Source organism: Solea senegalensis, linkage group LG12 (assembly GCF_019176455.1).
Source record: "Solea senegalensis isolate Sse05_10M linkage group LG12, IFAPA_SoseM_1, whole genome shotgun sequence".
Classification (NCBI taxonomy): domain Eukaryota; kingdom Metazoa; phylum Chordata; class Actinopteri; order Pleuronectiformes; family Soleidae; genus Solea; species Solea senegalensis.
The window spans coordinates 23,027,360-23,043,356 of NC_058032.1; the positions used below are offsets into that span (position 1 = coordinate 23,027,360).

Here is a 15,997-nt window from a genome sequence, read left to right on the forward strand (position 1 = left end):
GGTCAAAGTGTAAGGGTCAGCACTGGTCCAAAAGAATGTAGGAAAAGCAATGGCACAGAAAACACTCCTGGATTTCTTTGTTTCTAAAACTCCTCAAAGCAACCAAAACACAGAGGAGTGTCAACAAATATTATGTTTGGGAAGTTCAGGAGCATGAGCAGCATCAGCCCTCGTTAGCCCTGGAGCAACGTTAGTGAGATGTGAGCAAATTTGTTTTTGGAAAAACAATAGAAATAACGTGTTGGCACTCAGTGTTCCTGCTGAGTGCCGACACCACATTAAATATCGGTATATTTAACATTGAAGTATGTTGCTGGTTACTCTAATATTTTTCAGTCCCTCATTCTGATGGTGTATTAGCTCTTGACGTGTGTTGAATTAATGGAAATGTGTTGGCGCATGCACATACAAAGTCTTGCATGCTATATACAATACAGAACCCCTTGGCAAAGTTATGTTCCCACACACATGAATTAATCACAACTTCATTTTATGCATGTTATTCAACAAATCTGAAAAACAAAATAATGCTAATTAATTTAGCTGAAAAAACTAAAACTACCTCCCGCGACCCATCTGTGGGTCCTGACCCAGACTTTGGGTAATGCTGTCCAATAGCATCAGTAAAACTGTACCATGGACTGTTCATGTAAGACATTTAAATTGACTGATCCATTTGATTCATAAAATCCGCCTACCATCCATCTGTCACGTATAAACAGCGCTGCGCCACATTTTGACGGCAGCGAAAATTCCCTATGCTAAAAGCCCTTTTCCTGACGCAACCCTCCAATTTGGAGTGTCCAATTAACCCAATCAATAGGGGATTGGTAGCCCAGCACTTGACCTGTCCGGAATTGAACTAGCAACCCTCTGGTTACAAGCCAAGTTCCCATCCCACTAGGCATTGAGCTGCCCCTATTTCTGTCACACCTAATATAATTTTTGGTTAAATTAATTAAAACTTAATTTTATGCATGTTATGCAGATTTGTTTGAGGACCCAAAAGAAATCTTCCGTGACCTTTATTTGGGCCCCATCCCAGTCTTTGGGAATAACTGCTCATAGCTTCTCCTGGAGCCTCCTCCTCTTTCTTCTCCTCCTCACTGAATGAACACTTCCACAAATTCATTCTCAAGCTTGTCAATTTAATCCTGACAATTTAAGTCAGAGTAAAATCTGCGCACCAGATTTGGACGGATTCCCTTGAGACGGTCCTGAGAGATTGCAATCACAATGTTGTGTGTTTAAAAAGAAGTGCACTCCCCTCGGAGTTCCTCATTACTGAGGATGTTGTTTTTTCTCCGCGGCTGCAGTGACTCAAACCTCTGATATGTGGATGGCTCCGTCTACATCACCAAATTTGGTTAGAGGTCTTCAATGAGCAACCACATAGCAACATTTTGCTAATCAAACCCAGTGCAGTGGAGAGATAGAAGATAGCATGGTGTTTATTCTCTTCTTCCTGCCTAGAGGAGGATTCTGCTGCATCAGGGTCAAGTTTAAAGTTACAGTTTGGGCTTTTTATCTTCTGATGTGTGTTTTTATGGCCCACGTCTACGTTATCTCAGGAAATATGTTCAGTTTCAGGATCATATCTTGCTCTTACACTCAACACAGCTTCTGCTGCTTGGAAACTGACGTTTGTAAACCATTTATTCTCCCACACCAAAGTCCATAGAGAAAAATTGTGTTTTCAGGTCGCAGGGACACGGGAGCTGCTGTTCCATTGCTGCCTTGTGAGGTCACTTTGTGTCACTAAGGTAAGTCTGAGCGAAAAATTACAAATGCTGAATTCCCCAAAAAACCACATATGAACTCAGTGATGGAGACAGCAGTGGATCAACAACTACTGTGTGATGCTGTGACGTTAAAATCGATGATTTTCTCTGTGGGGTTTGGTGTGAGAGTGTGAGTGGTTTACAAACGTCAGTTTCTGGTCAGAAAAGTCTTGTCTAAACATGAGATTATATACACAATATTCCCCGTAAACATAGGGAGAAACTTAATTTTTCTCTGTCTGAATATCGCGATAAACTCCTCCGTCAACTGAACGGCCCGGTGTCTGCAGCTATAAAACTTGAGTCCTAAATGAAGGCAAATATTGACTCTGCCTGACACGCGTGAGCCACTTCTCTCTGTAAATCATTCCAACTTTTCACTTTCTCCCTTCTCTCCTCCTCCTCTCAGATCTCTGAAGAGCAAATATGGCCTGATCCTCTGCCAACAGCAGAGAGGATAACGTCTCCATTATCAGCCTTGCTGTAAACACATTATGTAAAGCTGAGTGTGGCAAGGTCACGGCTGTCTGTGGCGACTGAGGTCGGAAACACAGAACCTTATAAACATGTATATACCGTATATATAGTGTCTTTTTGGCCTGTGTCTGTTAAAATACACATATGCATTGTTAGAACGGGTTAACGGAATAGATATGCAACAATTTATCAAATATTCATTGATTTTTATGTTCATCTGCAGCAGCTTTGATTAAAAAACAAGTTGGAGAGTGATTTTTATGACAGACGAGAAAATAAAAACGGGATTAAATGTGAATTCTGTTTTCCTTGCTCCTTTCTGATGAAGAAACAAGAGAAATGTAATATTTATGTGGGAATCAAAAATATGACCATTTCCAACATTATATGGACAATTTTGCTCTAAATTCATTTAAAAGTGTGTTTGTTTGACTTCAATTTCTTTGATTTCTTTGATTTTTCATTTAACAAATCAACAGAAAATTATTAATCCTGTTATTTCAAGTGACTTCTCATTTAATATTATTGCTGTTTGACGATAACCAGTGTTATTATTGCATTATGATTTAATTAAAAATAACTATAATTTAATTAATGATCGATTCATTATTTTTAGTATTTTAAAGTACGTTTTTTTATATATATTTGAAATAAATAAATAAACAACAATAATAATTAGAGTTAATGACATGAAACATGACAAATCATGAAACATGATAATCTATCATCCATATGTTTATACATTGTGCAAAAACACAACGTAAAACAAATAAATGTGCTTTTTTAGACACATTTGTGATTTTCTTTAGTTTTTTTCCATTAAAAAAATTTGGAATCACAATTTCTTTTATATATTTTTACTCGGGCAAAAATCAACCTTTACTTATGTGACATTAATCACAAAAATGACAAATTATTAAAATAATTCTTAATAAAGTTAAAAAAATTTTATCATGTCTATATAGATCGCTGTAAAATATCAAAAAAAAAATCTCAACGTTTCACTTCACGTTAAGTGACCGTGGCTGTTTTTATATTATTGTACATACCTGTATACTCTTTATTCCAGCTCTGCAGTAATACTTCTTGATGTCTACGTCAATCTCTGTATTCCCGACAAAACTGACAAAAACACAGAAGATAATTTTAGGATAGAAGAAGAAAGACAGGAAACTAAAAAAATAATAATCGATTTTTTTTTTAGCTTGGGTAAAAACGTCTACTGCTCTCTCTCGGCTCCCGTCCCGTAACGTCTGTTTTAAGACGGTGCCAACAAAAGGCAGCCCCACAACTAACCTGTTCCAGTATCTTAAAAATAAGCACAGCCGAGTGGGAGCAGTGTGTTGCCCTGCAATCTGCTAAGAAGGATAACAATAGCCCCCAAACAACACAGAGGCAGGTAACGTTACCCACTTCATTTGCACACAATACCCCGTATGAAACATTTGAAATAATTACTTTGTCTTAAGTAGTGGCCTAAAAAAAATCGGGGATTTTATTTTTAGGCCATATCGCCCAGCCCTATATGTAGACACATGTACATGTGAATGTGGTGAACGAGGCTGAGTGTGTACCTGATTTGCAGGTCCATGATCACCTGCCTCTTGTCCACGTTCTCTGTGTAAACTTTCACCCCGTTGACTCTCAGTGGCTGAAAAAAACAACACAATATAAAAAAGTGAACAACTCATTGTCAAATAATGACCAAGATCTGGATTTCAGGCGTTCTCTGGGTACCTACGGTACTCTCACTCTCCCACACCAAACCCCATAGAGAAAAGCAGTGATTTTATCATCACACAGGCACAGGAATTGTTGATCCACTGCTGCCTCCATCACTAAGTTCAAATGTCTTAATTTGTCAATTCGGCATTTGAAATAACTTTGTTCAGATTGACCTCAGTGACACAAAGTGACCACACAAGGCAGCAGTAGAGCAGCAGCTCCTGTGTCCCAATCAGCTAAAATCAGGGGTCTCAAAGTGGCGGCCCAGGGGCCACATGTGGCCCTCCAAACAATATCAAGGTGTAATGAGTAATTTCTATATGTTTTTATTTTTAAATGAATAGATTAATAAATATGCTGTTTTTTTTTTATTGTTGCACACAAAACAACCACTTATATTTTGAAATTATCCAATCCAATCCAACTTCATTTGTAAAGAATTTAAACAAAACACAGGACCAAGGTGCTATACAGAATAATGGATAAAAAGACAGAAAAGCTCACATCTATGCTAAATAGAGTACATATTAAAAAAGAATTAATAATGGCCATATTGATGATATGAGCTATAACATCCACCACACCGCTGCTTTCCCCAAAGTGTTATTTTTACTTGACTGGCCCCCGACTGGCCCACAGGTCATTTGAGTTTGGGCTAAAATCATTGATTTTCTCTATGGAGTTTGGTGTGGGAGAGTGAGTGGTTTATTTAAACATCTGTTTTTCCTTCTGTGCCCACTGGCAGACATATACTTCCCTAATTGCAATATATATATATAAATGTATTGACATTGTTCTGTCGTCACCTTGTCGCCCATGTCGATCTTGCTGAAGCAGAAGGAGCCAAGGTAAGGGTTGGCGCTCTGCACCGCCGGCTCGATGGTGTCTCTAAACAGCTTGTCCACAAACTGGCAGATGAACGGCCACATCTGCTTCACTGTCTGTGGGACAGGAGGACGAAAAGGAGGACGAGGACGAAGAGGAGGACGAAGAGGAGGACGAAGAGGAGGACAAGAAGGAAGATGAGGAGGACAATAAAGACGACACAAAAATTAGACAATAATCTCCTTATAACTCACTTTAAACAGGAAGTTATTTGTGTGTAAACATTGACAGTGATAATCGTCCAGGTAACACACTGTGTGTGTGCGTGTGTGGGCAGCAGCAGCAGCTCTGGGTCAGGGTCTATCATCATCATCATTGCTCCACATTCAGACACTATTTATACTCCAGCTCCTCTCCCTGTGTGTGCAGGCTAACAGGCTAACAGGCTAACAGGGCCTGATGAATTAGAGAGAGAGCAAGTGCTCCTCATGGAGACCAAAACCTGGTCCTGATGAGGCAGAACCCAGTTATCAGTGATTAGAGCTGCAAATAAGGATGATTTCCAAACTGGTTAATCTGTGGATTATTGTCTTGATTGTTCTGTTAAATTTGGTTCATAAAAATGACCTAAATCTGATCAGGAAATAATTCAATAACCCTGCTAAAACCAAATGAGACACAGGCAAACACATACCCACTTCTTCCAGGGGGTTTCTGATTTCTCCTCTTAACAGTGCTCACTCGCTCAGATGCTGTTCCCTCAGCTCCATTTCTCTCCCCCTCCCTCCACTAGTTCTCTGACAATATCAACATGGCAGCGTGCGCAGAAAACAGCGAGAGTGCCGTCACAGGAAGAGACGTCCTACATAAGGATCGAGCCGAACAGTGCCGAATTGTAAATCAGTTAAAAACTTAGGGACAGCACCGCTGATCACCACCGCTGATCGCCAGTGGCGCGCAGCGAGCTGAATAAACTGTATGTGACTGATCCGGAGCTGGCGTTCAGTCACACACAGCGGCAGTTTATAGAGAGTGCAGCACCACTGCACAGAGAGTGCAGCACCGCTGATCGCCAGCTGCGAGCAGTCTGATGAGACTGTATCAGACTGAGTCTGTGCTCCGGTCATGGAGGACGTACTGAACAAATATTTTTAATTAGGACGAGTCAGAATGGTCAGTTATGAGCTCTATGTGACCTTTTCTTAACAATGTGTGTGTTTGTACGTCGGTGAAATACGTTCGCTGACTAAATGCGGCGACCGCTGGCCGCAGTCTGATGTGAAGTGGTGCAAACACACAAACACACGTTTGCTGACTTTATCCGGCACATTAGCTTCATATATAAAATCCTCTGCGGCTGGAAGTTTGTGTAAAACACTGTGCTCCACTGTGCAGCCACCAACAGCACACTTGTCCCTCCGCGTTGACATAATACCGCTCTTCCTCCCTCGCCTGGACAAGGTGGAGCTAAGGTGGAGCTCTCAAAGTAAACTTACTGGTGGGGTGGTAACATTCGCGGTGAAATGCGCATGCTGCCGTCATAAGCGCTGGGGATTCAACATTGAGTGTTTTATCGCCTATACTTACACCAAGGGGGACCACGAAAACATGACTAAGTATTCTTTTTCCACACTTTGGCGACTGGTAGGGCCTCCAGAGTCCCAAATATAAGTATTAAAATGGTTAAAAAGTGGATTTTGCATATGTCCCCTTTAATGATTTCTATGCTTATATGGAGCAAAAAAATCAGAGAATATTCAGATTTAGTTGAAAGTTGAAAAATCACAGTAACTGGTTGTAATCATTTAAAACAATCTAAACAAACACTGACACAGATGAATCCTTTGAAGCTGTTTAGTTTGTGCAAATGAAAGGAAGGAACATGTGTGTGTTTGTGTGTGTATGTGTTTGTGTCTTACCTTATTCAGCCACTCCACTCTTTCCACATCAGGATAATGGACCTAGAAAAACAACAAGAAAGGAGGCGGAGTTAAAACCCTCACCCTCAAACATATATAAATCTGTGTTTGCACTAAAAAACACACAAAACAACTTTATTTACCGTTTATTTAATTAACATCATGAGTCCAGGATTATTGTGAGTCAGGATGTTTATTCATGAACAGGCAGCGACATGAAACGCTTTTCATCTGTCCGTCACGTTTGAATATAATATAATCCAGCAGGAATTATTATTATTATTATTCACTGTTTCCACACCTAACAACACACACACACACACACCTTAATCATCCCTTCACTGAAACCCTAAAACCAGGTCTTAACCCTGAAAAAGACATGTTTAGGGGTTTCAGAATGTGAGGAAACCAAACAAACAAACCAAACAGTCCTCAGTTCAGGGGTGGAGTGGCTCAGTGGTCAAGACCGGTACCCTGTGTGCAATAGACATCATGGTCGCAATGGTCGCAAGTTCGACTCCACCCCTGGCTGATTGTACTCAATTCCATTGTAAGTCACTTTGGATTAAAGCGTAATGTAATGTAATTTCCTTTGGGAACTAAATTAGTTAGGTCCTCACAAAGATACCAATACAAGAACACACACACACACACAATCAAGCAGGTAGCAAGAGAGGGGTGTGGCTAAAAGGGGAGAGGAGGATTTCCAAACAGCTGTTGCATAGTTGAACCGTGACGCAGAGGCGTCTCCAGCTCCAGTGGACAGAGGAAAACGATCTACACCATGTTTGAAATCAAAGGTGGAAGCGAGGATTAAACTGGTCATGACAACCAGGACGTCTGGATTTAATCTGCCTCAAAGAGATTTTTAATCTCAATCAGTATTAGGGTTAAACAACAAAGAGACACAATGTAATATTTAACTTTCTCATCTTGTTGCAGCAGATGATCGTCTTTGCTTGATTAATGATAATGATGATAATAATAATACATTTGATTTAATTATTTAAATCTACTAATAACTAATATCTGGTTACACAAAGGTTAGGTGTTGTCTAAGTAATCCTATCTCTTAAATAATCTGCAGGCACAGTGCTGCTTTTTTTTTTAAAGAGAGAAAAGCAAATCTAAAGTATGTGCTGGTGTTTGGCGTGTTGATACAGGAACATGAAACACACACACGTACACACACACACACACACGTTAGTTTGCATGTTAATGACATTCTCTGACGGTGTGATTGTTTTTATGAAACCACTGAGTAAGATTTTGTGGTGGGTGGATTAGCCTAAAAAATATATATTTCCGTTTTAGACCATTAGATGGTGCTCACTGTCATGGGAGTCAGTATGTCGCAATATCATGGTAATATACTATCGTGACTGAAATATTGTGATAGTATCATATTGTGACTTAAATATCATAATAACAATAATAACAATACTACGTTTAATTATTTTAAAAGACAATAAAAAATAACTACAATAATATATAGTTAATCATATTGTGACTTATTGTGAATATTGTGATAATATGGTAATACGGTGATTTTCTGTGACGACACAAGCTAAACCGTCCTCCAAAGACAGCAATGTTGCGAAAAAAATCTGCAAACTCATTAGCTTAGCAGTTAGCTTTCAACCTTGCGTGTCCAATAGTGTGTGTAATAATTAATAATTTTTTAATAAAAAAAGCTTAAAAACGTACTGTGTATGTACACTTATATTGCTATATTTTAATTGTTTAATTTTTAAAAGTTTATATTTAGAGAATGTTTTTAAGCACGACAACGACACCATTACAAATTCCTTGTATGTGTAAAATCGTACTTGGCAATACAGCTTTTTCTGATTTTGTTTCTTTCTTTCTGATTCTGATAATGACGAAGAAGAGGCGTCACCTTTGACCTTTGACCCGCTGTCACGTCTGATTGGGAAAAGTGTGACGAAGCAATCGCGATCAATGAAAATGTATTAACACAACACATCAAAGAGTCTCTTCAAAGCTTTAAAGCACATTAAAGTATCCATGTTCCTGGGTTTAATCCCAAAATCTGTTTCCAAATTTATTCCAGAAATTTCAAATCTGTGTCCCCGATTCATATTCCGGGGGTTTTACTCCCAAATATTTAAATGTACATTCACAGGAAGATTAAGATTAAAATCTACGTTCCTATGTAGTCCCGAAGTTTAAAATAGTTTGTTTTCCAGTTTTGATCCAAAATTTTAAATCTAGGGTTAATCCCAAAATCTAAAACCTATACTTTGGTTTGATCCTGAAGTTTAAAATCTGTGTTAACAGGTTTGATCAAGAAGTATCTAATCCAGAGTTAATCGCAAAGCTTAACATCTAGAGTTTATCCCAAAGTTTAAAATCTAGAGTTAATCCCAAAATTTTAAATCTAGAGTAATCCCAAAATTCAAAATCTAGAGTAATCCCAAAGTTTAAAATCTATGTTCCCAGGGTTTGTGCTCATTTTTTTATTCTCTAATTTGAGATTATCAGTTGTAAACACAGATTACAGAAGCTTGATGAAGTTAATGGTGGCAGAACTTTGACTGAGCATTTAATCTCTGATTTGTGAGGTCAGTGTGACAGAGGTGAACAGATAGAGGACAGGGACAGACCGTGTTTCCCCGCAGGATCAAAGGTCACATCTGATTACAGTTACACTGTAGCTCATTATCAGCAGGACGACATCAAATCAATGCTGTGACGTCCTTTTCATCGCATCTCTCAGTTTCCCTTTAATCATCCAAACAAAGAACAAAAGTTCTGTGTGATCATGGACGAGATGATGGGAAGATGTCTGGCCCTGGCCGGCGTCCTGACATCCACTCAGCCTCGCTCTGCTCAGTCATCTGGTGTCAATTACACAAAATATTTCAGCAGGAGACTGTTTCTGTTTCTTTTTAAGACCGAGTTTGTGTCTGAATCTGTCATCTCCAGACGAGGAGAAAAATACATTTCCCTGCAGTAACTGTGTCAGTGAGGACTGCACAATTCTGGAAAACATGTGAATCACCATTTATTTCACAAATGGAAATGTTTATCGCACTCATGAACAAAAGATTAGAAACATTCAATGAGGCATTCAAATAAAGAGCCTGAAAATGGCTCTGCATAATGGGCTTATTGTTATTATTGTTGTTGTTATTGTTATTATTGTTGTTATTACAGTGGCTTCAGTGACACATGGTGTGTTTCCACAAGCTCGACCTGTGACATCATAACCAGGGAGAATGCGTGACATCGTCAGACTGCTGTGCACAGGAATCAAAGCGAACAGTGCTGAACTGTAGACGAGTTAAAAAGGCTTCTTTAAATTGTGGGTTAATCTCCAACATTTAGCAAATGTCAGAGGAGTCTGGTGGATTTAGCGACGTGTGATTCTCATCACTAACACCTGGGTTTTCATCACCGTCCATTGTGTGTTAATTTCTCCTGCGTTCTGTGCCGCTCTCACTCAGCGCTGGAGACGAACTTCATCTCCTCTGAATCACGTGACGTAAAGGGTTCATGTGATTGAGAGGGAAGACGGCGACAAGAATCTCTGAGAGGAAAATAGTTTATCGTTTATTTGCGGCGCAGCTCATGAAATAAAATGCAGAAGAATCGTCTTCATTTAGAAATAAGCTGTGAATCGAGATCTTAATGATTTACGTCAATATAAAAGGCAATAATAATAAAAGATATTAACTCCCACGTCAAAAATAATCTTATTTAAAGCAAACATGACGTGATGTCACAAAAACATCTAATCAGATCTTTGATTTTCCACACAGACAAAGACAGGCAGCTACAGTATGTGGGCGCCCGCACCACATACTGTAGCTGTGTGACCCGGCCGCCTCCCCCTCCCTCTACAACACACACAACAACACAAAAACGAGCACAGAGAGCAAAAACCAGGACAGTTTTGATGACTTGACGATGCTTCACTTCACGGCTCGAGCTCCGGGGGAACCCAGTCGCCGGGACCCCTGCCCTCTGTACAGACCGTGTGTGTGTGTGTGTGTGTGTGTGAGACCTTCAGTCTCTTTTGTCTTGCGACAGAAACACAGAACGAGACGTTTGAATCTGACCGGTCATTGCCACAAAACAACTCTTTTTTTTTCCAGCTCCAAACATTCCTATGTACATTACTCATTGTCAAACCAACTTTAAAGACATGTTTTTAAGCCTAGACACACATTTTCCAAACGTTTTGTGTGTCACCACTTCCACAGTCTACTCCCATTTTGGGGATATGTTCATCACTTAATCTCACTGTTGGACAACTGAGAACTGAGTGTTTGTGTTGCTTGGGGAAACTTCTCATTCTGCCGCTCTGTGAGCTAAAATCACTGATTTTCTCTATGGATATTGGTGTGGAGGGAAAGTGAGTGGTTTGCAAACTTGTATTTTCGTATTTCGTATTTTTGTATTACGTTTTTTTCCTTGTGTGGCAGCCATGAGTGTTCCCTTCACATCGGAAATTGGAAGTCGGAAAAATACACTCCATGTATATGTATGTGACTGATTTACTGTGAAATAAATATGACACAAGTGGCAGCCACCTCAGAATCCCAAGTTTGGATTGGTGAGGTTGCTCCGAGTTGGAAATCCCAGTTCCCATGACCTCAGAAACTACAAATGGAACATGCCAATATTCCATGTCTGAGGCTGTAAGAATCACTTTAAGTGGTGGAGGAGGACTCACCCATGGTGGCAGCTCCGTCGTTGCCATATTCTGCTTCACCGCCTTGTCCTCGTGCTCCAGGAACTCGATGGCTCGGTTTATCCTGTAGTCCTTGTTGCCGTGGTTCCTCCTCCAGTAGAAGAGCGCAGCAAGTCCCACCAGGACCCAGCTAAAACTGAACTCAAAGTATCCCAGGACGTAGATGGGCAAGATGATGGCAAAGGTCTTGGCAAACTTAATCCACATTTGGGAGACGTCCACCAGCGACGACTGCTGCTCTTCCTGCAGCTCCTGTGGCGACAGAGGCGCTCCCATGGAGGAGCTTGCCGAGCTGCTGGGCGGCACCACTGGTCCGTTCACCCGGACACCGGGTCCTGACGTACCCTCCATCTTGTTACTCATTTCCCCACTGGAGAGAGAAACAATTACAGCAAATATCAGATAATTGTGATACAATCATTTAACGCTGTAATGTTTACTAAAAACACAGTATCGTAACTCTTAACGCTGCAGCGCGTACACCAGGCCTGTATGTGGCACTGTAACGCTGACACGTAAATACACCCAAGACAGAGAAGAAGACTTGGACATAAAACAAGTAATAAATAAATAAAGCAAGTACAAGAAAACGCATAATAATTATAGTTATTTTTAAAAAAAAAGTGTTTCAGTGATTGAACGACGTTGTTTTTATGTGGATAAAAAGTCAATACAATAAAAAACAACAATTCCCGAACTCTGCTGGTCTGAAAGTTTGCCAAACAAAACAAAAAAATTACACACTGCAGCTTTAAAATGAGCATAATTAGCATTTCTATACGGAAGAGTATTAGAGACACATGAAAACATTTGCTTTGAAAGAAAGCAAAAAAGTCAGAATTATGAGATTCAAGTCAGAATTATAAGGAAAAAGTGAGAATTCTGAGATTAAAGTCAAAATTTTGAGGAAAAAGTTCACAATTTTGAGGAAAAAGTTCACAATTATGAGGAAAGTCAGAATTCTGAGATTTAAGTGAGAAAGTGAGAAAATTTTTGCTTCTCTTTCAAAAACATTCAACAAATTGGTTGTTTTTGTTTTCATCAATTTATGAAAAATAAAACCAATAATTAGTTGTCCAAGGCTCTAATGTTGAACAATTATACTAAAATATACTTATAATTATAGCCAACAGGTTTCGTAAGGATATCAGACTTTACACGGTGACAAAGAGTTAACAATTTAGCCCCATAAAAATACCAGATTTAATGCACTGGGCTGAAAAATGTGTGCTATTTTTGAGAGAAGAAGCCAATAGCAAAAACCCAGGGTTTAAATGACCCAGATTTATATAAGAAATCTTATCAAAAGTGTCATAAGAAGGAGAATAACACGGATATATATTTAAGCAGGAAATGCCCTGTTTTAAAGATAATGGCCCGTGTTCCACTGCCAAGTTGCAGCAGTTACCTTTGCTAGCAATGTGGAAAAAGCTGGTTAATTGTTATATTTACTCATTTCTACAAGAATTTCAACGAGTTCATGACATGTTTCGGTTAGTTTGATAAGTTCCACTAAAACGGCTTGAATAAAAGAGACATTTGAAACGTGTTGCCACGGCCACCTCACACACTCCGAGGTGAACTGTCATTCCCGTATCTGGGCAGTACCCGAAACAAAACTCCCTTACAGAATTGTCAACTTTATTAAGACGTTCAATTCTGGGACATGTGGAAGGAGCACGTTTAAAGTGAATAAATGCCATGACACGTTTGAATCCCCTCAGTAATTCGGCATACGATCAATACACAAACACGCAAGTCTTTCGGTAGTACTAAAACTTTGAAAGTTGCCTCAATCCGCGGCCCCGCAGTTTACCTCAACTACCGCGATTGGCAACAAGTGAACGTACCGAAAGTAAAAGTAGATTTTTGAATAAAACATGTACGTTATGGTGTTGTTTAATGTACGCCGAATTAAAGAGCACAATTGATTTAATACAACAGCAGTTTTGGAACATCGTTCACAAAATGTAACATGTAGTAATTGGGTAGAGAAATACTAAAATGTCGGATTTTCGAATGGAGTCCGTCGTGACGTTATCTAAGAAAGAAAAAAAGACAACTTAAAGAAAAAGAAGAAAGATTAGCACTAAAATGAAAGATAAATGAAGTCAGAAAGAAAGAAATGTGCTCAGGAAGAAAAAAGAGACATCGTCAGATCCATCAAACCTCTGTGTGTGTGTGTGTTTGTCTCCGTCAGGACTGTGAGGAAGCCATCTTGGCTCTGATCACAGGTGCAGTCTGGGAGGAGGCGTTACGACTGGTCAGTGAGAGAAATGATAGTGTTTTAAACTTCAGTTCTTTCATTGTTTTTTATTATTATTATAAAAGTTTATGTGTGTGTGTGTGTGTGTGTGTGTTACAGATTTACATGCACAACAGACGAGACATCACAGAAACAAACCTGAAACCTGCTCTGCTCGACGGTAACTACACTTCTGATTGTTGTTGTTGTTGTTGTTGTTGTTGTTGATGATGATGATGTTTCCTCCGTCAGCTGTGAACACACAGACTGTTTTCCTGGAGGCTCAGGTCGCGACGTTCACACGACACAGAAGCAGACTCTGTGTGGTCAGAGAGCACAAGGAGAAGGCCAGACTGGACCTGCTGGGTGAGATTAACTCCTAATCTGAACCATAATTTAACAACTTCATTACTAGAGGTTTAATCTATTATACATTACAGATTACACAAGTGATTTTTATACGTCTGTGTCCAGGAAATCGAATTCTAATTTGGTCCAAACGTTTAAAAAATATCCGACACATGGATTAAATTATGATGTAATGTTGTACGAAGTGAATGTGCGCTGAGATTATGAATAAATGACATTTTTAGACCCACAGTCACTAAATTCTAATCAGTTAATCCGTCAAATACATTTAAAATTTAAAGCCACTTTAATCCGAGGGAAACTTTAAGGGAAATCTCATGGTCCTTACTTCCTGGTTTCCTTTGCTTTATCACATTATTTTAGATTTAATCTCCACTGACTAACTATTACAATTTAGAAACTTGAATTTTTAATAAATTATTTATATTAAAATTGCTGTATAATACTTTATAATAACAGTTATTTTATCAGATACAGGCCTTAGAAAAAAACAACAACATATTGGTCGCCCTCTATAGACGGATTATGAATGATATAATCTGGCATATTTACACATTCATTGATCATTAATATTAATTAAATGTCTCTACTCACATAATTAAAATGACTTTGCTTAATCTATGACTAAAATTACAGCAATTTGATAATTTAATCTGTGTTTTTTTTTTATGAATTCACATTTTATTTGAGTGTAATTTTTTAACATTGATTTTAACAATAATCGGTTGTGTTGTTGTGACGTGTCCTGTTTTTTGGTCGATTTGATTATATTTTCTGCTTTCTTTTGCTCCATAAAACGAAAAAGAAATCATCCAAATTGATTTTGACACTTGTGACACTAACCTGTCGTGTCCTCCGACAGACGAGGACGGTCCAGATTGTCCCGACGCCGAGCTTTACTCCGAGGCCAGCAGCGCGATGACCGGCTCCAAATACTCGCACAGCAACTCCCGCGTTTCCTCGTAAGACGGAAACACGCCTCCACTGATTCTCACTGTTTTCAAACATGGCATGACCGTGTGTGTGTGTGTGTGCAGGAGGTCGTCAAAGAACCGGCGGAAAGCCGAGAGGAAGAAGCTGAGTCTGAAGGAAGGAAGTCCCATGGAGGACCGGGCGCTCATGTTCGCTCTGGGTGAAATCATCACCACCGTGGACAAGATGAGAGGTAACACATGAGATAATCACGGATCTCTTACAGCTCGACCTCGAGGAGACGTTCACTCCCTTTTGATGGACTTTTGCAGAGGAAGTGCACGGTCTGCTGAAAGCGCTGGTGCTGTTCCAGTTTGACAAACACGCGGAGAAGCTGCAGGCGGCCTACGACCACGCCCTGCAGATGATGGAGGGGGCGGTGCCTGAGGTTTGGCCGGAGAACGTCCAGAACAGCCAAGCTCCGGTAACTAGAAATCACTGATTTTCTCTATGGAGACCAAGTGTTTGACAAAGTTTAAAATCGTCAGTTTCTCACTGAAAAAGTCTGTCTAGACTTGGTTTTACGTCAATAAACTTAAACAGTCCTTTTAAAATCAACATTTTGACTGCACAATTAACAAGAATGTGGTTTCGTTTGTGTAATCTCATTTTCTTTAGCTCACTGGGCCAAACTCGACCGCAAACAGCATCATGGCGTCTTACCAGCAGCAACAGCAGCAGAGACCTGCAGCTGCACAAGGTCAGCAGCATTTAAAACATTATCCATCACATTATCTTGACTTTTTCCAGTTTTTAAAATTTCTTTTTGCTTCGTAGATTTGGAGGTGTTGGCGCCGCCAAAGATGAGAAACGGCATCAAGTGGAAGCTCGCTATTCTGACTTAAATTTCATTTTTTTAGACATGTATTTTTAATTGTAAAAGTCAAGTGTTAAATATGTAATAAATAAAGATTCAGTTACCAAACATATCCATGCAGTACCAACACGTATTACTTCCCAATTT

At 39.5% G+C, this 15,997-nt stretch overlaps 2 protein-coding genes across 2 annotated transcripts in view; one reads left to right on the forward strand and one right to left on the reverse strand.

Annotated features, from left to right (window-relative positions):
• The window catches only part of LOC122778832 (extended synaptotagmin-2-A), a 28,522-nt gene extending 16,710 nt beyond the window's left edge, over window positions 1-11,812 (reverse strand). Inside the window, exons 1-5 of the mRNA XM_044040934.1 lie at window positions 11,430-11,812; window positions 6,728-6,769; window positions 4,790-4,924; window positions 3,833-3,909; window positions 3,308-3,380 (exon numbers count right to left, since the gene is read on the reverse strand). Coding sequence (XP_043896869.1) covers window positions 3,308-3,380; window positions 3,833-3,909; window positions 4,790-4,924; window positions 6,728-6,769; window positions 11,430-11,810 — 708 coding nt within the window. The 5' untranslated portion in view covers window positions 11,811-11,812. The remainder of the gene's footprint in view (window positions 1-3,307; window positions 3,381-3,832; window positions 3,910-4,789; window positions 4,925-6,727; window positions 6,770-11,429) is intronic.
• Window positions 11,813-13,624: 1,812 nt separating this feature from the next.
• Window positions 13,625-15,952, forward strand: LOC122778269 (putative elongator complex protein 1). The gene is made up of 8 exons (XM_044039985.1): window positions 13,625-13,710; window positions 13,813-13,873; window positions 13,945-14,058; window positions 14,924-15,023; window positions 15,099-15,226; window positions 15,306-15,457; window positions 15,652-15,733; window positions 15,811-15,952. The coding sequence occupies exons 2-8, from the start codon at window positions 13,819-13,821 to the stop codon at window positions 15,876-15,878; spliced, it is 699 nt and encodes a 232-aa protein (XP_043895920.1). The 5' UTR covers window positions 13,625-13,710; window positions 13,813-13,818; the 3' UTR covers window positions 15,879-15,952.
• Window positions 15,953-15,997: the final 45 nt, after the last annotated feature.

Coding starts and splice junctions, on each gene's coding strand:
- LOC122778269 (XM_044039985.1), top strand. CDS start 13,819: ATGCACAACAGACGAGACATCACAGAAACAAACCTGAAACCTGCTCTG. Junction 13,874..13,944: donor GAAACCTGCTCTGCTCGACG/GTAACTACACTT, acceptor TTCCTCCGTCAG/CTGTGAACACACAGACTGTT. Junction 14,059..14,923: donor GGCCAGACTGGACCTGCTGG/GTGAGATTAACT, acceptor GTCCTCCGACAG/ACGAGGACGGTCCAGATTGT.